The 23,220-nt window shown below is 48.7% G+C and overlaps 2 protein-coding genes across 4 annotated transcripts in view; one reads left to right on the top strand and one right to left on the bottom strand.

Moving 5' to 3' along the window:
* The first annotated feature begins 1,029 nt into the window (after positions 1-1,029).
* Positions 1,030-9,028, top strand: cpvl (carboxypeptidase vitellogenic like). Its single transcript, XM_049026378.1, is given in 15 exon segments — positions 1,030-1,135; positions 1,566-1,766; positions 2,208-2,326; positions 3,028-3,142; positions 3,233-3,291; positions 3,634-3,713; positions 3,942-4,008; positions 4,223-4,345; positions 4,553-4,684; positions 4,971-5,048; positions 5,050-5,070; positions 5,197-5,253; positions 5,255-5,371; positions 6,705-6,887; positions 8,457-9,028. Coding segments are annotated over 14 exon segments (1,425 nt in total). The 5' UTR covers positions 1,030-1,135; positions 1,566-1,588; the 3' UTR covers positions 8,553-9,028.
* Positions 9,029-13,078: 4,050 nt separating this feature from the next.
* creb5b (cAMP responsive element binding protein 5b) overlaps positions 13,079-23,220 on the bottom strand; it is a 48,821-nt gene continuing 38,679 nt past the window's right edge. For all 3 annotated transcript variants that reach the window (XM_049026696.1, XM_049026695.1, XM_049026697.1), the window contains exons 8-11: positions 22,321-22,626; positions 20,465-20,689; positions 19,143-19,251; positions 13,079-16,441 (exon numbers count right to left, since the gene is read on the bottom strand). In XM_049026696.1, the coding sequence (XP_048882653.1) occupies positions 16,287-16,441; positions 19,143-19,251; positions 20,465-20,689; positions 22,321-22,626 (795 nt within the window). In that variant the 3' untranslated portion in view covers positions 13,079-16,286. The remainder of the gene's footprint in view (positions 16,442-19,142; positions 19,252-20,464; positions 20,690-22,320; positions 22,627-23,220) is intronic.

The following is a 23,220-nucleotide window of genomic DNA, read 5'->3' as shown; positions in this document are numbered from 1 at the left end:
GATGTTGGATGTTAGATGATTATCGGAGTTCTCCAAAGATCTACTTACTGTATTTGTTGAGGACTCCCAAACACATGAGATTTAAGTTAAATTGTATCTCTAACGATTTCTTCCTGTCATGGACGGGCTTCATATCTTGACAGTACCCAGGCTTGTGCCCCGCGGCTAAGAAGTGATGTTAAACGAAATCATGTTAACTTTCAAATTAATTATTCACGGGCTCCACCATGTGGACAGTTATGGGATGATACCACAACGCAAATCATCTCGTTTCATTCTCAAACTTGGAAACCTGAAGTGAGATTTTGGAATACGCTGACGCCTCATAACCCCCCGGGTTAAAACAGAGCCCCCGCCTGTCCTCTTCCGCTCCAAAGACGTGCAGTCAAGTTAAATTTACCATGTTGTGTGTGGGCGCGTACATAATGCATGGCGGGGAGCAAATTAACCCACAATGGGATAAAAGCTGTCATTATGACGTTGTGGGGGGGATTTTTATCCCCGTAAAGGAAGCTCAAATCTGTGAATGCAAAAAAAAATCTGTGAATGCAAAAAAACTACAAATGACCAAAGTCTTGTATTTTGTTTAGCTACTTATGGCTAAGGTTGTCGCAGCTGGAATGAGGGTTTTGCTCATAGTGCGACCTCTGCTGTTTCAGCGAACAGAAGACGAGTGGATTTGCGTTACTCGGGATAACGCTGTTAGGTTTGCAAGCTACGACAACGTAGTACGTTGTAGGTAGTTCTAGGTTTATAATGGACTGGCTATTAGACCTATAAATACGTAAGCTATTCTAAAAACGTTCAAGCAGTTGCAATACTTCACTGGTGACAAGTGATTAAATATCTCTCTTCCGAGCTGGTCACGCTAGACGTCTCTTTCCATGATCAGACACTCCAGCTTCTTCTGGGGCATCCCTGGACGTTCCCCTAGCTGTCATCCGCTCTTTCCTGCTATCACACCCATTCATCACGCCATCCGTATCAAACGCACCAGAACCTGAGCATAAACTGCGCACGCTCGCCTGACATTAGGTCACGTGACGGCAGGTCATATGACAATTCTTCAAGCATGTATCTCTGCTGTTTGGGTCACTGAGGAAGGGGACACCGTCGTTAACAGACTGTTTGCTGGGTCAGTATGTATTTAAAAAAGAAAAGCATTAATTCTATTGTGTTTCATTGTCTCGTGTCATTATTAAATATAGATAACTCACTTCAGTGTTGTGCATTGTTGAAATAACCGCGCGCCAGCAATGCCAGTGGAATCGCTGCATCCTCAAGGATTATGCAGTCATCGCATGCCAGCATTTGCTGATTAATACATGGTAATCCTTGGCTGCTTTTATAGAGCAACAACGTTGGCGATATCTAGCGAAAAGGAATGCAGTTATCGCCAGGGTGCCTAGCTTGCCACGTCTTTCTTGGAAAATAATACGGATTTGTTCGCTCTTGTATTTAATTACACAACATTGGCTTATTCCCAGACGCTCTCAGTCACCCCTGCTAAGAGAAGCTATATTTTGATATTCAATACGTCTAACTGCTTGTTTTTTGTTATTCAGTCCTTCAGTTCAAGCTCCACAAGATGCTGAAGGAAACACTTTGTCTCGTATTTCTCTGGAGCCTCGTCTATCTGGGTCTATCCACTGGCTGTTCCAGTTTCTTCTGTCGAAGATCTCGAAGGACGAGCAACTTTCAGGGATCCGACCCGGGGAAACCTCTCTTCCTATCGCCGTACATCGAGCGGGGAAACATCGAGGAAGGTGAGCTCTCTGCATTAATAGTCCTCGGCAACTAAGTGGTGACTCCTGCGTCCTTCAGTCAAATTAAATACTGACATTTTTCCTCGGCATCTGTATTTTAGATTGCGACATAAGTGTCAAAGTTCCTTTGTGTTTTGGTCGTTTCACGGAATTGAAATGTCTAAGCAATGAAGGTTTTTAATGCATTGTCAGCATAAATGTTTAGTATGACTGGAAATGTCTCTTCTCTGAAATGAGTAGATCTGATGTAGGGAGAGTTCAAGAAACTGAACACTAGTCCCCTAACTAGTAAAAAAAACACTTTGACATTTTGTTGTGAAAGGCACTGTATAATAATAAATTAATTTGATTTTGGGAATAAACATTGTGTAGGACTAGGGGTAAATGTAGGAGTAGTTGATTCTGCATTCATGTGACAGTTCTGTGACACTTTTATCCAAGCCAGGAAACTCAGCCTTGTGGGGCCTCTGCCTGGAGCCAATGTTAAGAGTTACTCTGGGTACCTCACAGTGAACAAGACCTACAACAGCAATCTCTTCTTCTGGTTCTTTCCTGCGCAGGTATATTCGGCTGTTGCCCTACACCAGTATTTTCCAGTCCGGTCCTTGGGGATTCTCAGTCCACATTTTTTGCTTGGACACTCTGGGGGGGTCCCCAAGGATCAGGTTGGGAAACGCTGATCTGCACTGAGCTCATGCACCTATGAGACCTCATCTGCTGCTCGCCGGGCAGGACTTTGGTCTAATGAAAATAGAAGGAAATTGCATATGGAGTTTAAGTCTCGGTTGGAAATCTTAGCATTGAGCGCTACAGGAAGCGTGACTGTGCTTCTGATATTGAGTATAGATTTCCATGAGCCCCATAAATTAAACTCTCTCAAATGGGATTTAAAGACCTCGCTCTGCAGGCCTGCCTGTTTTGGAGCACTTGGAGTTTTCGCAGCTTTTCCCCCTCTCAGTAAACCGCTCGGCATTCGAGTACTTAGGAGGGATGTTTAGCTGATTTGGTCTAGGTGGTGATTGCTGGAGTCGTGTGATTTTGGGATTGAATGCTTTAAAAGCCTGTAATTTGCTGTCCCTTTACAGCTTAGCGCTGGGCACGACTTTTGAAGAGCCTGACAGTGCCGGACTGTTTGGGTTTGATTAATCGGTTAATCCAGTTATCCGTTCCAAAGAATTAGGCTGAAATGTGTTTACATGCTTATGTTCGTACTCTTTGTGTGTGTGTGTGTGTGTGTGTGTGTGTGACCGCTTTTCCTCAGGTGCTGCCTGAAGTTGCCCCAGTCCTGCTATGGCTGCAGGGGGGGCCGGGGGGCAGCTCTCTGTTCGGACTTTTCGTTGAGCACGGACCATACGTTGTGCACCAGAACCTGACAGGTAAACCTCCCTCTGCGAATGGATGGATTTCGGCCGATGGGGATACTGTCTGGTGATTGACAGCTTCTGCGGCTCCTTCCATTTTGGCAGTTGGGTTCCGGAGTTATCCGTGGACGTCCCGATACTCCATCCTGTACATCGACAATCCAGTGAGTCACTCCGCCACCCCTGTGATCCTTCAACACTCTGATAACTGGGCACTTTGGGCTCGAGTGTCCCCCTGTATATCTGTCAGGAATGGTTTGTCCCGCACTGGCATCTGTGTGTCTGCGATTTACACCCCCCTTCCCGCCAGACCAATTCATCTACTGCTTCTGTATAACCCTTGGGGGTTGAACTTTTGCTCTAGGCTGGCTGAAGTATTAATCTTAAAATAAATATGATAAGACATGGCCAACGGTCCGTTCCAGTGTGAAGACCCCCGTCATATCGGGGGCAAACACCAGCTGCTGCTTAATCTTCACTCTTATCTTTTCTCCGGTTCCTTCCAGGTAGGCACAGGCTTTAGTTTCTGCGACGACGATCGAGGCTATGCGCGTAATCAGGACGATGTGGCGCGAGACCTATACAGGTAGGGGATGGTGGGGTGAGACAGAGGTCATACGATGCTGGGGCATTGTATACTGCTGTTTTGTGGTTGATGGTAGAGGTTACTAAAACTCTCTCTCTGTCTCTCTGTCTGTCTCTCTGTCTGTCTCTCTGTCTGTCTGTCTGTCTGTCTGTCTGTCTGTCTGTCTGTCTGTCTGTGTCTGTCTCTCTCTCTGTCTGTCTGTCTCTCTGTCTGTCTGTCTCCATATAGTGCCCTCACTCAGTTCTTCCAGATCTTCAGCGAGTTCCAGCTCAATGACTTCTACGCTACCGGGGAGGTGAGTCCCAAGGTCTCAATATCTAATTTCACCACAGTTCCGAACAAATAATAATGGAGAAAAAATGTTGTTTGTGTGTCTATAGCCATATATTCCCAGAGCGAGGCGCCCTGCCGAAATGCTTAATATAACAAATAGTTTTTGGTTTGCTTTAAGATCATTCACTGCACTGTTTTAAAATGCTTTTAATATTTACACTTCCTTGTTTCTTCAGTCATACGCAGGCAAGTATGTTCCTGCGATTGGATATTACATCCACCAAAACAACCCCTCAGGCAAGGTGAAGATCAACTTCAAGGGCGTCGCCATCGGCGACGGCCTGTGTGACCCGGAAGTGGTGCGTGTCACTTCCTCCGCTCGTCCTCCTTTGCGTCACCGGTGTGCCGGTAACACTGGCCCCCTCTCCAGGGACGGGGGGGGGTATGTGTAGCTTTGTGTTCATTCACTTGATTCGCTGAGTGGGAGCCCGAACTTTGGGGTGCATCCCCCCTCCCCCCTCCATGATCTTGATGCCCCCCCTTCTATGCCCTCCCCTCACCTTCAGATGCTAGGAGGCTATGCTGACTTCCTGTACCAGACGGGCATGGTGGATGAGCAGCAGAAGCAATACGTACAGGAGCAGACGGACATCGGGGTGCAACTTATCAAGAGCGAGAAATGGCTGGAGGCTTTCATGGTGAGACACACACACACACACACACAACACACACACACACACACACACACACACACAACACACACACACACACACACACACACACACACACAGGCTTCCTAACCCTAGCAGAAGGTCATGTTCTTCCAAAGCAGGTGAAGCTTTAGATGAAGCTCAGGTTGCTTTGGACAGTTCTTTGGATTCCCCCCCCCCCCCCCCACATAGATCCTAATCCCAGTATATATGCACCCCCCGCAGTCTGTATTTGTTGAGACATTTGTCTTTCTTGCGTACCCCCACGTTCCAGGTGTTTGACAGCTTGCTGACTGGAGACATGACCCCCTACCCCTCCTTCTTCCAGAACGTCACAGGCTGCACCAATTACTTTCAACTACCTTCAGTGTGAGGTACCTGTGGTTTGCAGTCTTATGACATTTTTTATTATTTTTTTTTGCTTCCCATACAAATCCAGCTCACCCAGCAGTAACGGAGAGGTGAGCGTTTTGTTTGCAGTTTCCGTTTGTGTGCCGCAGGAGCCTGAGGACCAGGAGTACTTCACCCGATTCGTGACGCTCCCGCAGGTGAGGGCTTGCCATCCACGTGGGGAACCTCACGTTCAACGACGGCTCCCGCGTGGAGAAGTACCTGCAGGAGGATGTCATGAAGTCCATCAAACCGTGGCTGGCCGTCCTCATGGATAACTACAGGGTGAGCGCTAGGCTAGCGCAGCAGTCATCCCGGGATCCTGCACCGGCTTGCCGATTAGGCTGCTGCTTTGCTCTTAGTGGAAGTGTGAATGCTGATTTCAAAACCTCAGAGCTTTTAAGGAAGCGTTTTCGCAATGGCTGATTCAGGGCAACCTCAGGTGGGCGTGTAGAAGCAGGCCGACTGGCTGGTGCTGGTTGGTATTTTTAAGGAACGTAGTTATTCCACACCCATATCACACGTTGAAAAAGTAAATTACCCCCAATTTCCTATTATTGCATATCTGCTACACTTAATAGTTTCAGATCTTCAGGCAGAATGTAACATTAGACAGAGGAACTGTAATAAACACCCAGCACATTTTTAAAGTCGTTTACTTATGGAACAGGATTATCCCACTCATGTCCCCCCATGTGGGAAAAAAACCTGTGTCCTCTTCCTGATTTCCTTATTTCATATTTATCACACTGAATAGTTTCAGATCCTCAGGCGGAATGTAATGCTAGACAAAGTAATCATGTAACGCATTTTTTTAAATGATTTCACTTACGGGAGTGGGGATGACTGTTCCTTATCACCCATGTAAAAAAGCAAAACTAACCTCTTGCGCCCCCTTTAGGGCATGAGTTGTCACGATCCCCTGGTAGAGATTTCGCCAGGTCATCTCCTTCTGGGGAAGTTCACGTCTCCTTGTCATGTTCCCCTTTAGAGCAAACATCTCACTGGTCCAGTGGAATCCCAGAGCCTTTGTAACCCTATAAACGGCTGATAAAGGAATTTTCTTTCTATGAGTGACTGCTGGATGCAGTCAGTCCAGGCTCTGTTCAGATCACTGCATATGTTTTATATGCATATGTGTTTTAGCAGGGAAGTCGGCAAACTGTGTTGGATTCTGAGTTAATGATGAATGAAACTTTTATTCTGCTGGTCTTTGGTTCACAGATAACTAAAGTGGCGTCACGTAAGCACCATGCAAGTTGACTTTGTACCTTAAATGAAACGGTTAAAGAATGTTGGGCGTTTGCTCACCTGCCCTTTGTCTAGTATCGCATTTTGTCTAAAAATCTGAAGCTGTTCAGTGAGACAAACAGGCAGGGAAAGTTGGCCATAGGCTTCAGATCCCCCTGCACCCTGTGTGGGGAAAAGTGGCTGGAAGGAGGACGGACGGTTCCCGATAAATCATGGCTGCGTTCAACTTAGAGATGGTGTTGGGAGCATGCAAAAGCCACAGTTCTAGACATTAAACCTCCGACCAATCCACTGAGCTAAGAAAAGGGCAGGAGGGCGAATGCGCAGTCCTGATTGGCCGCCGACACGTGGACTTCCTGTCCTGCAGGTGCTCATCTACAGCGGGCAGCTGGATGTCATTGTGGCGACGCCCCTCACCGAGCGCTTCCTGCCCACCGTAGCCTGGAAGGGGGCTGAGGAGTACAGCAAGGCCGAGCGACTCAGCTGGAGGATCCAGCCCAAGGATCGGGAGGTGGCCGGCTACGTGCGCCAAGTGGGAGAGTTCTTCCAGGTGGGGGCCAGCGGCTCGACAGTGTTACACAGCTGCAAGGGCCTGTGTCTGTGGTGTCTGCTAATCTCACATTCTGGATGCCGTGTTCCACGGCAGCTAATGCAAGCGACTTCTCAAGTGATTTCAAATTTTCGCTGTCAGAATAAAATCACGATTTTCGCTAGAGTTGTGGCTCGCTCCTGTCATCTCAGTCGTTTGCTGTAAGGTGGTCAGGATAGGGGTCTTAATCTTTTTCTTGACTATTCTGATCAAAATAAGTGTTTAATATTATCATAGGTCTTTAGTCTTAGCTCATGCAAATAGTCACATGCACGTTGTCAACAACCAATAGATGAGCTCTCTATAGCAGCAAACAGGAAGCAGCATTGTAGTTATGAGATCTCAGGTAGGGTAGATATGGAGCATTCCGTTTGTAATCAAACGTCGCAATTTACGAGTTCCTTGTTACTTTCAACTGCAACACCCCAGAGAGTCTGAGTTCTCACTCGGTGAAGGTCACAGGAACCTCTGCAGGCCGGACCCTCAGAATTCAAGATGGCTGTGCCCTTGATCAACAGAAATGAATGCTGTAGTTATATACTGTCTTTTAGGACTTATGTCTGATTTATGTCTCATTAAGTCGGTCATTCTTAGAGTACTGTCCAACTTTTATCTGTGGACGTGTTGGTATGTTTTTTTTGTATCCACAAAAATACCACATATTGCATTATTAACTGGTATTGTTAACGACAATCAATACGCTAACAACGTATCTGGATAGAAGTGGTATTGCTGAATAGCTTGCTGTTCACCCAGCCGGGGTTGTGTCCATATTCTCTTATCTCTCTCGCTGTTTTATCACAGCAAAGAATTTCAAACACAAGCAGCTGTGGCCAAAAGCTGTTTCTGTTCCTTTTCCATTGTTCAATAGGTTTTCTCTTCCTGGAAATTTACACAGGAGCATGATGGGAAATAATCTCAAAAGGAATCTAGTTGCAGTCTTGCAAATAGTGACCCTGCAGGATCTCCAGTTTTTGCAAAGTGTGTGGCAAAAAAAACTCTGAATAATGACACATTGTCTTTGAGGGGAGACCCTCTCATACCTGAAGTCTTCTAGTGCAGGTTCTCAGCTGGGAGGTCGTCGCCCACTGGGGGGTTTCAGCGAGGACCGGGGGGGGGGGGGGGGGGGGTGCCATGTAATTTACTTGAAAAGAGCAGGAAAAACATGACTTTTTCAGTCAGTCTTTTTTTGGGGGAAATGCAAGGAATCATTGTGACTTTGTTCACTTTCTTTACTTTTTTTTTCGGTTTTGTGCGTATTAGTTTTTAAGCTTCTGATTTTGGAACCATTTGCAAATTGATTCTACATTTACTTTTTTGCTAATAAACATCCACCTTCTGGTTTGAGAGCAACGTCATGAACTTGAGGGGGAAAAAACACAAGTGTTGGACTTAGAGGAGTGAAATCTTGTTTGTGTGCAATGGACATGACGTTTGGCAATGTAACCGAATCAATATTATATAAATAAAACTCTCTGTCTCTCTCTCTGTCTCTCTCTCTGTCTCTCTCTCTCTCTCTCTCTCGTGCAGGTGGTTGTCCGAGGTGGAGGACACATTCTGCCTTACGACCAGCCGGAAAGGTCCTTTGATATGATTGACAGATTTCTGTCCACAAAGGGATGGTAACTGACTTCACTTAATGGGAGAAATGTTTGAGTTTTTAGTAGAAATATCTCATTTTATGATTGTAAGAAGCGTTTGCATTGCTTTTCAGTGCAGCTGGAGTGCAGTGTAATGCTTTCCTATTCTGCATATTCTGGATACAGTATTTTAAAGCTGGAAAAGTTTGTGATGAAATTAAATTAGCGTACAAAATTTGACAGTATAAGCCGGACATACTAAATCAGCACTTTGTCCTGCAGTTCTGTTTCTCTGATGATGAATCTCACTAATACATGGAGTAACAATCACATAATGTACATTAAGTAGCCCTTTGGCGGCTGGCTTTCCGAGGTACTGCCTTCAGTCTGTAGCTCCGCCCCCATGTCATGTGACCTGAAGGGCCAAGCCGGTGGAGCAAGTGTGTTGGCCTGCAGGGTGGACAGAGGCAGGGGTGTAGCTGCTGTTGCAGATTCTGGGGGGGTGGGAAGGGGGGGTTCAACCGGAGAAACTAAATGTGCTGGGGGGGGGGGGGGGGAGTTGATTGTTTTCCTAAGTTTCGCTGGCAGATAAATAAAATAAATTCAACATGAAGACTGCCGTGTTGCTCTGTGTACATATCTGGCACCTGTGGATTGACTAATCTCTGGTTTTTAGTACTGGGGTTAGGGTTGGTCCAGAGAGAACGGCCACATTACATTACCAGCGCCCTCTACACCCCTGTGTGAGGCTACTTGCTCTTGCAGTGTGTTTTCTAAGAGCCCCTGTTGGATCCTTGTCAGCACTGTGTGGGTGTTTCCAAATAGGATTGTGCTTTAATGAAATTGCTTATTTGTATTGATTATAGTAATGATGGGTTTGAGGCCAGAACCTGCTACAGTGTTCAGTTATCTGCAAAGCAGTCATTCAAAATGAATCAGGTCTTTTAATACATTAAATGCAATTTAATTGTTTGTTATAGCCGGACACCAGCAGGTCATTAAGTACTGATGACAGGCAGAGCCAATTTCCTCTTTTGTCATATTTGGGTAATTAATAGCTCAGAATTACTCTATTATGCAGCTTTGTGAGTTGCACAGTAGCACAGTGGTTAGCGATGTCACCTCACACCTCCAGGAACCAGGGTTGGAGTCTCTGCTGTGGCCCCATGTGTGTGGAGCTCACATGTTCTCTCCCATGTCATCTGCTGTGTCCTCCAGGTATTACAACTCTCTCCACCCACAGTCCAAAAACCTGCGGAAGCTAACTGGGGTGCTGAATTGCTCCTATGTGTGAGCGAGCTCTGTGATGGGTTGGCACCCCATCCTGGGTTGTCTGCCTTGCAACCATTGACTCCAGAACCCCTGCAACCTTGAATAGGATAAGTTGTTACTGAGGATGGATGGATGGAAGTCTTACAGAATAAACTCTGAGAGGGAGTTGGGAGTTACAGGGTCCTGACAGTACTGCTTCAATTTCCCTTATTTTAGAAAATGAATTCTAATGCACCATTTTCTCTGTAGCATAACAGATTTCGGCCCCAAATATGCTATGAAAGCATAGCATATTGGCCCCCAACCCAGAGCAATCCATTTATTTTACAATCTTTAGGGCTCCTTTCCCCTGCCCATGGTTAAATGACAGATGGTGAAGTATCCATTCAAATAATTAGCTATTCAATTCTGGGAATCAAACGTACTGCAATTTTCTTTCCAATATGACCTGTCTAGTAACTTAAGCGAACTGTACGAGATTTATCTTTGTTTTCATTTCAATTTAAAGAAGGGCGCCGACTACTTCCGTGATATCACTTCGTTGTAATTCTGACCGCGTACACCAGGGGGCTCTACTGGCCCATTTCTGTCATTTGTGCATTAAACAAAACTGACGCCGGCGGCTTTAGAGGGTACTTGAAATGGCTTACAGTTACACGAAAGTACGGCATTTGGAGCAACGAAAAGGCCGATGTCATTTTGTTTTCAGTATTGAAGTAAAGTGTTACATTTACATAGATTGCTAAATCACGGCTTGCATGTCACATTTAACTTTCTTATGACCTTTTGCAAAGTACGTGCCCCTCCTGTGTTGGGTGTAGATTGCGTTTTGTGACCAGAGATGTCAAGGGATCTATCTGAATTTAAGCTGTGCACCACAGCCTTTCATATGAATGTGCAGTAACTGGCTACTTTATTAGGTACATCTTGCTAATGCTGGGTTGGACCTCGTTTTGTCTTCAGAACTGCCTTATTCTTCATGGCGTAGATGCAGCAGGGGGCTTGGAGCACTCTGGTCCATGCTGACATGATAACATCATGCAACTGCTGCAGATGCATCAGCTGCACCTTCATGATGCGAGTCTCCCGTTCCACCACATCCCACAGCTGCACTATTGGATTGAGATCTGGTGACTGTGGAGGCCATTTGAGTACAGGGAACTCATTGCCATGTTTGACATGATGTGAGCTGTGTGGCATGGAGCGTTATCCTGCTAGAAGTAGCCATTAGAAGCTGGGGACACTGTGGCCATAGTGGGATGGAGATGGTCAGTGATAATACCCAGGAAGGCTGTGGCATTAAAACGATGCTCAGTTGGTATTAAGGGGCCCAAAATGTGCCAAGAAAATACCCCCCACACCATTACACCACCAGCAGCCTGAATTGTTGATACAAGGCAGGATGGATCCATGCTTTCATGTTACTTATGCCAAATTCTGACTCTATCACCTGCATGCTGCAGCAGAAATTGAGACTCATCTGACCAGAACATTTTTCCAATCTTCTTTTGTCCAGTTTAGATGAGCCTGTGGCCACTCAAGCCTCAGTGTCCTGTTCTTAGCTGACAGGAGTGGCATCCGCTGTGGTCTTCTGCTGCTGTAGCCCATCTGCTTTAGGGTTTGTCATGTTGTGTGTTCAGAGATGCTCTTCTGCATACCTTGGCTGTAGCGAGTGGTTATTTCAGTTACTTTTGTCTTTCTATCAGCATGAACCGGCCTGGCTGTTCTCCTCTGACCTCTGCCATCAACAAGCATTTTCACCCAGAGACCCTCCACTAGTGTTTTATTTTTTTCTTTTTCAGCCCATTCTCTGTAAACCCTAGAGATGGTTGTGTGTGAAAATCCCTGTAGATCAGCAGTTCCTGAAATACTCATAGCCAGTCCGTCTGGCACCAGCAACCAAGCAGTGTTCAAAGTCCCTTAAATCCCCTTTCTTCCCCATTCTGGTGTTTGATATGAATATAAACTGGGTGTGACCTGTATCTGTATGATTGGCTGATTTAGATGTTTGCTTCAATGAGCAGTTGAGCTGGTGTGCCTATTAAACTGGCCAGTGAGTGTACATTTACTTATCAAGAATGTACTAACAAAGACCTTTCTTTACTATGCATAAGTACCAATGATACCTGTCATCAAGCAGTGAAGAAATTTTTGTGCTACTTGTCAGTATTAATATATTATTTTTAGAGGTTTGCTGTATAAATAAGACCTCTGTGCTAATTTTGTTACACGTTCCTACACTTTAAAGGAAGTCTTCAGGATCCCAAGTGGATTTCAATGATGGAATGATATTTGCGTGTAGATATTCTATTTTAAAACATTCATTTGGTTAGGATTCCCATTTCTATTCGGCGGCTTTTCCTACGAATAACTCCGTATAAGATAATACTGATCAATATTAGGAAGGTCATCGCCTATAATGTACGATGGGTTTAAGTAGGAAAAGCATATTGGGCAGAAAGTGTTTTTTTTTTCTTATGGGAATCAAGTGCTTTTGAAAAAGAGAGGGCAGGCTGTGGCTTAGACCACACCAGACAAGTGAGGTAAACCAACATATTATTTTGTCATTTCGCAGCGTCTAGACGGGCTCAGAAGTTGGTTGTTTTCTGTGAAGCGCTATTTGGGTCGCTGGCTAGTTGCAGCGAGTCCCGGTCAGCTGGGGGGCGCCCAACCTGGAGGCGGAAGCTGTAACCAAAAGTGTGCGGCGGCCGCCGGGAGTCCGTACCCGCTGGGGTCTCATGACGGGCCAGCTTTGGCCATGGTTATTTATAATCGTACAACACGCACTACTGTGTTGCGAAACACTAAGTCCCCGTGCATTACTGATATATCCCACTGACCCCCTACCGCAGCATTATCGAGTTAGACCAAACGTCGCTGTGCGGTGTCGCTGGACCTCGCCGGTGATCCACCCGATCGCTGCTTTTCAACCCCGTCTTGATCCGTCAGTCCGTATTTTCGTTCTGTCCTACCAGCTGCACACATGACTTTTTGTCAACTAATTATAAAGATTTAATTATAATTAGCTGACAAGCAAAATCTAATGTTTATTTTTTAAAAATGGACTGCTTTGAGAGGGGGAGGGTTATAGATCCGTTTGAGATTAATTTGCCAGATTTGTCCTGGCGTATCTGTATGGTCCTCCCGATATATTTGTCAGAAATGGGCGAGCTTCTGTAGATGTTTCCCGTGCAGTAGAACATGGGTCAAAGAAGGCCCTGCTGCAGAAGATATAGCTCCTGTGGGACTGCTGTTCTGAAAATCACTTCTCCATAAAAACCAGCGTGCGGCCTCCCTGGGTCATGTTATAAAACAAGTGCTTTATTTCCATACTGTACTGTAGCTGCAAGTTTCACGTCTGTACAAATGCAACAGAAATGCAATACAGGTGACAGAAATGGATCGAGGCATTAACAAACACATTAATGTACAAAGTTATGCAAACATATAAATTCATAGTTCATTATGCATAATCATCAATAAACATGCCCTATTAGCGGAAATGAGTTCTGACGTACGTTTTAAAGTAACAAGTGCTATATGCAAACAATATTTACAAATGTACCAGTCGTTTACTCCTTTCGAAAAGAAAGGTGGTTGCATTAGGCATACGAGATTACAAAACAAGTATGAGATTCTATACAGTATTTATAGTTTTACATTTAAAATGACACTGCACACAGGTCGTCTTCTACCTCGCACGTACACACACACACTACTCCAAGACAGCTTGTACATCATCGATGTCAAACGTAACAATGATCATGTATTATTTGCAAAGTCTACCGTAATAATTTCCAGTTGAGGGTGAGTACAGGCACAGCATGTTTTGTATGGTGATTACACCAAAAACAATTCGTTTTTACCCAGAAAAGGGCGGAAAATCCAGATTTTTCAAAAGACAAAAGAAATAGTAGGAAACCAGTTGTAATGAGTTCCATACCAAGCGTAAAAAGAAAATCATTTTGCTCCTGAAAACACCAAAATGAAGCACGCTGTTTATGCAAATAGGGCCCATGAACACTACATACAGAGCGTGAGAAGTGTAGACCGCTCTCCGACCAGACTGGTAAGAGACAACCTCCACCCAGTCGCCGAGAAGCCGGCGACGCACACGCCCGCCGGGGAGGCAGACGCGGCGCGGACGCGCTTCCAGTTCGCTATACTCTCGGTTGTCTTCACAGTGTGCAAAATCGGAAAATTCAAGCTACCGAGGGAAACTAAACAAGGGAGCATTTTAAAGAGCATCGAGAAGGACAAAGACATACAACAGTGACATCTGGTGGAATTATTAAAGCTTGAGAAGCGACTCAGTCGACCCACTCCCAGGAAAAACACACCCAGTCCTGACGTGAACTTTCTCTTCTTCGCCGAAACACACATACACGCGCGCGCACATGCACACCTGACAAGGTCCGTATGTCTTTTACTTGGTAACACACAGACACCCTTGGCCTCGTTCACTCGAAAAGAAGTGCATCTCTTGCTGGTGCAGGAAAATCACGAAGTTATCACTGAGATTTTTTTCAAATATGGCTCTTCCAGCTCCCTGGAGTCACAGGGGGCAAAGTGCATAGACCCATGCGTGACGATTACCCATCTTCACATCACTGCCAAGCGATCGATCGTACAGGGCTGTTCAATGGGTGTCATAATGCGACAACATCAGGGAACACAAAGGGATTATATATATACAGTATATGCTGGTTTCAGTGGGTGACCTGCTCTGGAAAAACAACCATCTAGAAAATGTCCAAGCAGATATTTGGGTCAAACATGTGCATATGTATATACTTTGAATTCTAGACTGCTCTAGCTTTCAGAAAATTCCAGAAAACCTGAAGAGATTATTCCTATAAGAAATTTTTGGAAGTAGTTCTTCAAGCTGGTCCCAGTGCTTGAAATGGGGAAAAAATATACAGGTGCCAGTACTGGGAGAGGCGCAGGTGCGCAAGAAATGCACTGGTGAGTCCCGGCCCATCTCAAGCACTGCCTGGTCCTCTGGAGCTCAGCAGAGGGTCCAAGACGGAAGCAGGTTTCCCGAACACCTGGAGAGTTGTCTTAATGAGATGTTTTTCAAATGAAACACTTTTCTTCCTCTGTCCTCTTCTCTAAAGCTGGACAGAGGTTTGAGAATGAGACAGTACGCAGTCACGCTGCCCGCGTCCACCAGCGGGCGTACTGCTCAGACTCAGTCGCAATGCTGTACCACGTTAATGCCGCTCGTTATGAGGTCATCAATGCGGCTGCGAGATGTGTCTCTTTATCGGACGTTCTGGTGATCGGGGACGGTTCTGTACCCCTTCGACTAAATCCAGAACTGCCTTTGCGAAAGGCTCATTCAGGTGCTGTCCTATCAAGACCAATATGGATTAAAGTCCGGTTTCAATCGTTTGATCTTTTGAATAATACTGCTGCTCTTTGTAGAAAATGGCATTTCTCTGGCAAACGGGTGATGGCTTCACTCCCTTCTGGCTTTACTTAACGCTCGATACTAATGGCAAACGATCTGCCTGACGGACGCCTGGCCTGCATCACGGGACCAGAGAAGCTGGGAAGCAGGGACCCTGGAATGTTCCAATTCCGGAGCCCCTCGCATGACTCCCCTCTAGACTGGGGTTGGTCCTAGCGGTAGGTAGCGGTAAGAGCACGAGCTGGCAGGCGGACACAGGAACGCCGTCCATCCACAGCGCTGCTGGCAGGCGGACACAGGAACGCCGTCCATCCACAGCGCTGCTGGCAGGGGGTAACGGCTTGGGCGCTCGGGCTGCACCTAAAGGTACGAGTGCGGCTGAAGGCGCGATAGGCTCCCTGCATCTCCAGCCCCGAGCGAGGCCGTAGCTATGGGAACGAGTTCCTACAGTAATTATGGCTTCAATACTGAACGCTCCTCAGGGCTCGAAGAACGTCTGGACAATCCTTTTAAAAGGCATCCCCGCAAAAGGGAAGGTGGCTTATTACTTTGATTTCACAGAGGAAAAACCATCTGATCCCCAGATCCTTAGATTTAAGGCAGGACTTATTGATTACATGCTCCGGTTATAGCTGGAGCATTCAGAGTATGACTCTTGGACACAATCGTCATATTGCATAAGCGCTTCTCGAGGGTAAATGTCATAATACTGCCTAGACAGTAGTATTTTAGAGTGGGACGCTCCGGGAGATGAGGGAATAATGTCGGAGTCACGGAAGCTAAGTTTGGGGTTCAGGTCCCACTGCGACAGGTCAGCTAGCTCTAGGAGCTTACTGCCCCCAACAATGTCTTCTATTTGTACCAGAAGCAGGAAGTTTATGTATGATTCTCCCCTCCCCGGTTAATAGTGCATGAATGGCAATTCTCCCATTCAGCTTTGTAAAAAATAGAAAACCGACAGGCTACATAAGATGCACAAATCAGATAAAAGTCCGTAAAAGAAAATGCAATAGTAAGAGTTCTACAGGCAATCCTGCAGGTGGCGCTGTGGCCAGGGGTCAGGGATGGGTCGGGGAGGGGCAGGTGGGCCAGTCTTTAGTGGATGGGGTTGATGTCCACGTGGTGGTTGAGCGGGCCCAGCGCGGCGCCCCCTCCAGGCGCCGTGGAGGAGGTGGTGATGGTGTTGTGCTGGATGACTTGCTGCTGGGAACATGCGGGGGTGGGACTTCCTGCGGGGCTGCTCTCCGGACCTGGGAGAGTGGAGAAGTGGGTCAATGAGGGACCGGACCTTGCGAGACCGTGCTCTGGGAGTGTCCACAGACTATAAGCGACCGGTTACATGCCCCCCTGCAGCACCCTCTCTGCGCCATGCAGAAGCAGGCCACATATTTATATAACTCTGTAACCTGCCGATTTCAGTAGCAGGCTGAGGGCAGGTAGACTGTCTTCTTGTCTCGTTTCGCTTCATCCTTGTCAGATGAAATATGGTGAACCCCACTCTAGCCCCCACACCTGTACCCGTGGCCCAGATTTACGTGTTTCTCCTCCCACCGAATTTCATGTTTTCCCTCTGCCTCGTCCATCCTGTCCCGCCCCGGACAGGTTGGCCCCCGCATAGTCGCTCGCAGTCGCTCCTGTTTTCCTTTCTGTTCTTAAACACGCTGGTTTTGCCCTGCAACAACTCGTCAGTTTTACTTGCCTGAGTCATTCATCACAAAGCAAATAAATGATGTAATGCTACGTTTCGCCAAAATTCCAGTGATCTCACCACTACCTACATCTCTTTGGTCTTCTCCATGTGAAAGGGTCCTACTTTGCTGTCTTTTACACTATAGTAACATTACAGTACATGAAGTAGTCATCAGTCACATATATTAAAAACAAGCAGTATTTTGCTCACAGTGTAATTAGTTAAGAGTAATATCTGCAACACACAATCCGTCATCAGTAAGGCCCGCAAATGTTTTTTTAGTGCGCTGCCGATGACATCATCACAGCCGTTTCTCATTGGGAGTGACCTGGAAGGGTGGAGTTTACCACTTTCCAATGGAAAAGGCATCGGGATCTAGGAGAGTGAGCATGTTTTTCCCGTTCTCGATGGGAACGAGGAGCTTGTTGCCAGCAGTGCCCGCGTCGGGGGGCCTGTCTGTGAGGTTACCTCGTTTTCCCAGCGGCCGGCCGGCCTGCCAGCTCGAAGGAGAAGAAACTGGCCTTTCTCCTGACAGAGGCTGAACAGGGTCTCTGTGCTGCACAGAGATGGCACATTAGTTTTAGCTACCCTGGGAGTTTCTGCGATTTCATTCTTATTATAGCTAACAGGCTAAAAATGGCAGTGAAGGGTTTTTTTTATGGTCCATAAATGTGCTCTGACAGATAAACGTTTCGTATGCGTGGGATCTCACCCCTCCGAGCTCGTGAGTTTGGACCCTCCCCACCATGCCTGAGTACTCACTGAGATAGCCCTGTGTGGGTTTGGACCCCCCACCCCCTATACCCGAGTACTCACTGAGAGAACCCTGCGTGAGTTAGGACCCCCCTCCCCCCACACCCGGGTACTCACTGAGAGAGCCCTGCATGGGTTTGGACCCCCTCCCCTCATACCTGGGTACTCACTGAGAGAGCCCAGCGTGGGTTTGGACCCCCCTCCCCTCATACCCGGGTACTCACTGAGAGAGCCCAGCGTGGGTTTGGACCCCCCTCCCCTCATACCCGGGTACTCACTGAGAGAGCCCTGCGTGGGTTTGGACCCCCTCCCCCCATACCCAGGTACTCACTGAGAGAGCCCAGCGTGGGTTTGGACCCCCTCCCCCCATACCCAGGTACTCACTGAGAGAGCCCTGCATGGGTTTGGACCCCCTCCCCTCATACCCGGGTACTCACTGAGAGAGCCCAGCGTGGGTTTGGACCCCCCCTCCCCTCATACCCAGGTACTCACTGAGAGAGCCCTGCGTGGGTTTGGACCCCCTCCCCCCATACCCAGGTACTCACTGAGAGAGCCCTGCATGGGTTTGGACCCCCTCCCCTCATACCCAGGTACTCACTGAGAGAGCCCTGCGTGGGTTTGGACCCCCTCCCCCCATACCCAGGTACTCACTGAGAGAGCCCAGCGTGGGTTTGGACCCCCTCCCCCCCATACCCAGGTACTCACTGAGAGAGCCCAGCGTGGGTTTGGACCCCCTCCCCCCATACCCAGGTACTCACTGAGATAGCCCTGCATGGGTTTGGACCCCTCTCCCCTCATACCCGAGTACTCACTGAGATAGCCCTGCATGGGTTTGGACCCCCTCCCCTCATACCTGGGTACTCACTGAGAGAGCCCAGCGTGGGTTTGGACCCCTCTCCCCTCATACCCGGGTACTCACTGAGATAGCCCTGCATGGGTTTGGACCCCTCTCCCCTCATACCCGGGTACTCACTGAGATAGCCCTGCATGGGTTTGGACCTCCTCCCCTCATACCTGGGTACTCACTGAGAGAGCCCAGCGTGGGTTTGGACCCCCCTCCCCTCATACCCGGGTATTCACTGAGAGAGCCCAGCGTGGGTTTGGACCCCCCTCCCCTCATACCCGGGTACTCACTGAGAGAGCCCAGCGTGGGTTTGGACCCCCCTCCCCTCATACCCGGGTACTCACTGAGAGAGCCCAGCGTGGGTTTGGACCCCCCTCCCCTCATACCCGGGTACTCACTGAGAGAGCCCTGCATGGGTTTGGACCCCCTCCCCTCATACCTGGGTACTCACTGAGAGAGCCCAGCGTGGGTTTGGACCCCCCTCCCCTCATACCCGGGTACTCACTGAGAGAGCCCAGCGTGGGTTTGGACCCCCTCCCCCCATACCCAGGTACTCACTGAGAGAGCCCAGCGTGGGTTTGGACCCCCTCCCCCCATACCCAGGTACTCACTGAGAGAGCCCAGCGTGGGTTTGGACCCCCTCCCCCCATACCCGGGTACTCACTGAGATAGCCCTGCGACTCCTTCTGTCTGGCCGTGACGGGACAGTCCTTGTGCGTCAGCAGGAGCTGCTTCAGCTGTGTCACTTCGTTCTTTAGCATGGTGACCTCGTTCTGGGGTGAGACGGACATGTAGGATCAGCAAAACCGACCATGCTGCAAACGATGTTTTGGGGTAACCATAATCACCGTTACGCCGTGATGTGTACCTTCTCGGGGCAGAGTGTCAGTAGCCGTCTGTGTAACTGCTGGGTTTCTCTGACATAATAACCTACCGCAGTACAATTGGAGTATTCTAACCTTAGACATGCACATTCGCTGTCACCCTAACCCAGTGTTTCTCAACCTGGACCTCGGGGACCCCCAGACAGTTCACGTTTTTGCTCCCTCCACGTTTTTGCTCCCTCCCAGCTCCCAACGCACCTGTACCAGGCATTCAGTGTTCTTGATTGTTTGGTTCTGGGGTTCTTGCAGCATAAGAAACATCGCCCTAACCACTTAAATTTCAGCCAAAAGCGCAAGAATTGACACGATCCAGTTAAGGCAATTACAGGCGATACGTTTATCGGGACGAGGCACCTGCAAGGCGGCTCCTATCGGAAACCAAAACCTTTCCAGATGACATGACATCAATTAAAATGTAGCTGTCAGTGCGTGGTGTCTATGTGGCGACTGGGTGCTGGGATTTCAGAAAAACGCGTCGGTACAGAGCGCCGTTCCGGGAGGAGCAGGCAGCACAGGATAAACAAGCAGACGTCGCTTATTGTCTGCCCTCCACATCCAAACTGACTCCGGATTCAGCGCAGATCTCCAGCCTACAGTCTGGCAAAGCTCACGTGTGACCGATAATTAACTTTCTGTAATAAACGTAAACATTGGAGTCACACGCCCCAAACCCTTGGGCCTCTCTGCACTCGATGCAAAGGCACAAATGTTGAGCGTTCATGCGTTAAGATATTAATTTTTGCTTTGCACTTGGCACTGATGGTGTACAGTAACTCCAGCTCATTTATGATTTGGTTGGAGGGCGTAACCCGTAGGGGAGAGGTGACCTTTCTTAGCTTCTCCACCTACTGCCAGACATCGACTGCCTCGGCAAAACCCCCCGGAACTCGTCGTCACGACGTGCGGCTTTATGTCATCATTTAGGTGACAGTGAAATGTGACCAACTCTGGGCGCAGGGCAGAGATGCTGATTAAACGATCGGATTTGTGATTTTCACTGGTCACCTAGGTGACCCGCAGATTAAAGCGTGTTTGACGGAGCAGAAGAGGCTGCGTCAGGTATGCGTCTGCGCAGCCGCTCCGGTACCACCAGGGGCTCTACCTGCAGCTGCATATTGGTCTGTGTCAGCTCCTCCGCCTTCTTCTCCAGCGACATCACCCACACTTTCCTCTTCTGCCGGCAGCGGGTGGCCGCCGCCCGGTTCCTCTCCAGAAACTTGCGCCGGCGCTCATCTGGGTCCTCGTCCACCACCCGCCTGCGTCTGCCACCACTGGGGGGCTGCTGCAGGGTCTGCGTGGGCTGCATCTGCTGCGCAGCCGGGGACAGCTGCAACATAGTGGGGGAAGGGGGGGTGTGTGGTTCAGACGCGCGCCACCATCAAAAGCCCCCGCGACGGCCAACCGCCAGGCCCCCGCCCCAGCCGCAACCGCACTGGCACCCGGGTCGCCCCTGGCCGGCAGCCAATCAGATGTCTGCGTCCTCCTCTGCGCCCCTCCCCCACTCGGCCGGCAGTCATCGGGAAGGCGCAGCCCAGCGTCGGGCCCCTGTGCGACACTTCCCTGTCTGGAAGGAGCCTTAAAAACAACACACCCGCAGAGGAGGCCTCCACTGCCTGCATAACTCAGCAGCGGCCTCCCGCCTTATTAAAGAGGTGTCAGGGTGGTGCTTTCCAGTCCCCGCTCAGGTGCGTGGAAACAGGCCCCTAAGGAGAGCGAGCGGGTTTAAAAAAACCCAAGAAAAACACCGGGAACGTAAAAGCTTAATACTGGCGACACTTTAAAACACAGAAAATTTCATGTTTATGGTTCAGCCCCACTTCAGAGGGCCGGAGAAGCAGCGAGGCTTTGAAGGTTCCCACTGACCTGCTGCCAACAGACGCTACATCCTTGAGTTACAGGATCAGGTTCTAGACTTTGACTTGGTCTTCAGGCCTTATTATAGGTCTTTATATGTATTTGGTCAGATAATATTTATAGGCTGTTCATGTGCAGCATGGCAGTATGTATAAATATCTGAGACATAACAGTGGCTCTGCCTCAGTGTCAGTCTTGTAATGAAATGGTTTTGCTCTTGACTATGGCGTAGAATTCAGTTTTGAATATGGTCTTGATTACAGTCTTGAGTATAATCTTGAATACATCCTTTATTATGGTTTTGAATACTGTCTTGATTATGATCATGAATGCAGTCTTGATTACAGTCTTAAATATGGCATAAATACAGTCTTGACTATAATCCTGAATATAGCATTTATTATAGTTTTGAATACTGTCTTGAATCACGAATGCAGTCTTGAATACAATCTTGAACAGTCTTGATGGTGACCACTGGCCTTTTCAGACAGTTCCATCTCAGCCTTATTGCCGCTGTACATTCCAGCAAAAACAAAAAAAACACGTGGAAGATCTCATGGGTCAAGACTGCAGTAGGTGTGGGCTGCCGAAAACACACATGCCCAATCAAAACAAGACCCCAAAGTGTCAACCTCAATTGTAGAACAAGACTCCAACGTGTAGAAAATCCAGAGAGGGGGCAAGTGCCCTGAGCTAACAGTTACTGTCTGGTTGAACATGCCTCCTACTGGCTAGTTTATTGGGATAAACCTGGAAGTGAAGGCCAGTCCAAAGTGATCCCAGCTTCTGTGGGTTTCAAGGCCCAATTCACCCAGCTAAACCACAAATGGTAAAGGGACTGCATTTATATAGAGCTTTTCTACTCCTACAAGTACTCAAAGCTCTTTTACATTTCATGCCTCACATTCACCCATCCACACACCGGTGGCGGAGGCTGCAAACCTGCTCACTGGGAGCAATTTGGGGTTCAGTGTCTTGCTCAAGGACACTTTGACGGGGTCAGAAAGAACCAGGGCTCGAACCTGCAACCTTCCAGTTGCCGAACGAGAGCACTACCTCCTGTGCCACCATCTTCCTCACAGGGGCAAGGGGGTCAACACATACCTGCGAGGGCACCCCGGAGTGTAGCGGGCCGTGTGGAGAGCTCTGGTGGTGTCCTGGGTGAAGGTGGGGTGGTGGAGCATGGTGGTGGGTGTGGGGCTGCTGGGCGTGGCCGTGCTGGTGATGCGGGTGGTGGTGGTAGGCGTGGGGTGGGGCTGCCAGGTGTTGGTGCGGGTGCGGGTGCGAGTGCAGGTGGTGGTGGCCGGCCGCCTCCTGCTGTGACGGCATCATCTCCATCATGTGACCCATGGCGTTCATGTTGCCGTTGGCGATGGGGTCCGGGTGGTGCGTCAGGGTGGCTTTCAGTCTCTGTGGGGGGAGGGAGAGGAAAAGAGGAGACCATCTTTATCCCAAATGAGGAAGAGACTGCCCACCTTCTTGGCAACGGCTCAGCCGGTCCATCTGATCCCGGAGCCAGGATGTCCGCCGTGGCGGACGGACGTTCCCACGCTTCACAGAGAACGACTCGATAAAAAGAGCAGGGTTCAAGGACTCCGGCCGCCGCCACAACTCAGCACCTTCCTGTCTGGCCCTCCCCGGGCCGGGCCGGGCCGGGCTGGAGTCATGCCCAGGCTAAGCGACTCCGGTTGGGGTTTGGACGGCCTCCTGCACCTGGCTGGCTCTGTGCTGGAGGCGGGCCGTGTTGACACTACGGCCCGTTTTGTTTGCGTAACTGTGTGGTCTACTTAACGAGCGCACCCAGCCCATCAAACGAGGTACGCGGGCCCACACAAAGTGCACTTGTTTTCGGTACTCCTGCCGCGCCAGTTCGGCCCGCTTTCGTGTCCCCCCTGCGGTCGGCCATAGAGAAAACAAACATAATCGTCAGCAAACATAAGGAAGTGCCAGCACGGGCCGGCGGTGTAAGCCACCGAAAACACTGCCCAGTGAATAAACGTCGAA

The sequence above is a fragment of the Brienomyrus brachyistius genome, chromosome 9 (assembly GCF_023856365.1).
Source record: "Brienomyrus brachyistius isolate T26 chromosome 9, BBRACH_0.4, whole genome shotgun sequence".
Lineage (NCBI taxonomy): Eukaryota > Metazoa > Chordata > Actinopteri > Osteoglossiformes > Mormyridae > Brienomyrus > Brienomyrus brachyistius.
The sequence above is the reverse complement of the archived record's forward strand: the minus strand, read 5'-3'. Positions and strand labels throughout refer to the sequence as shown.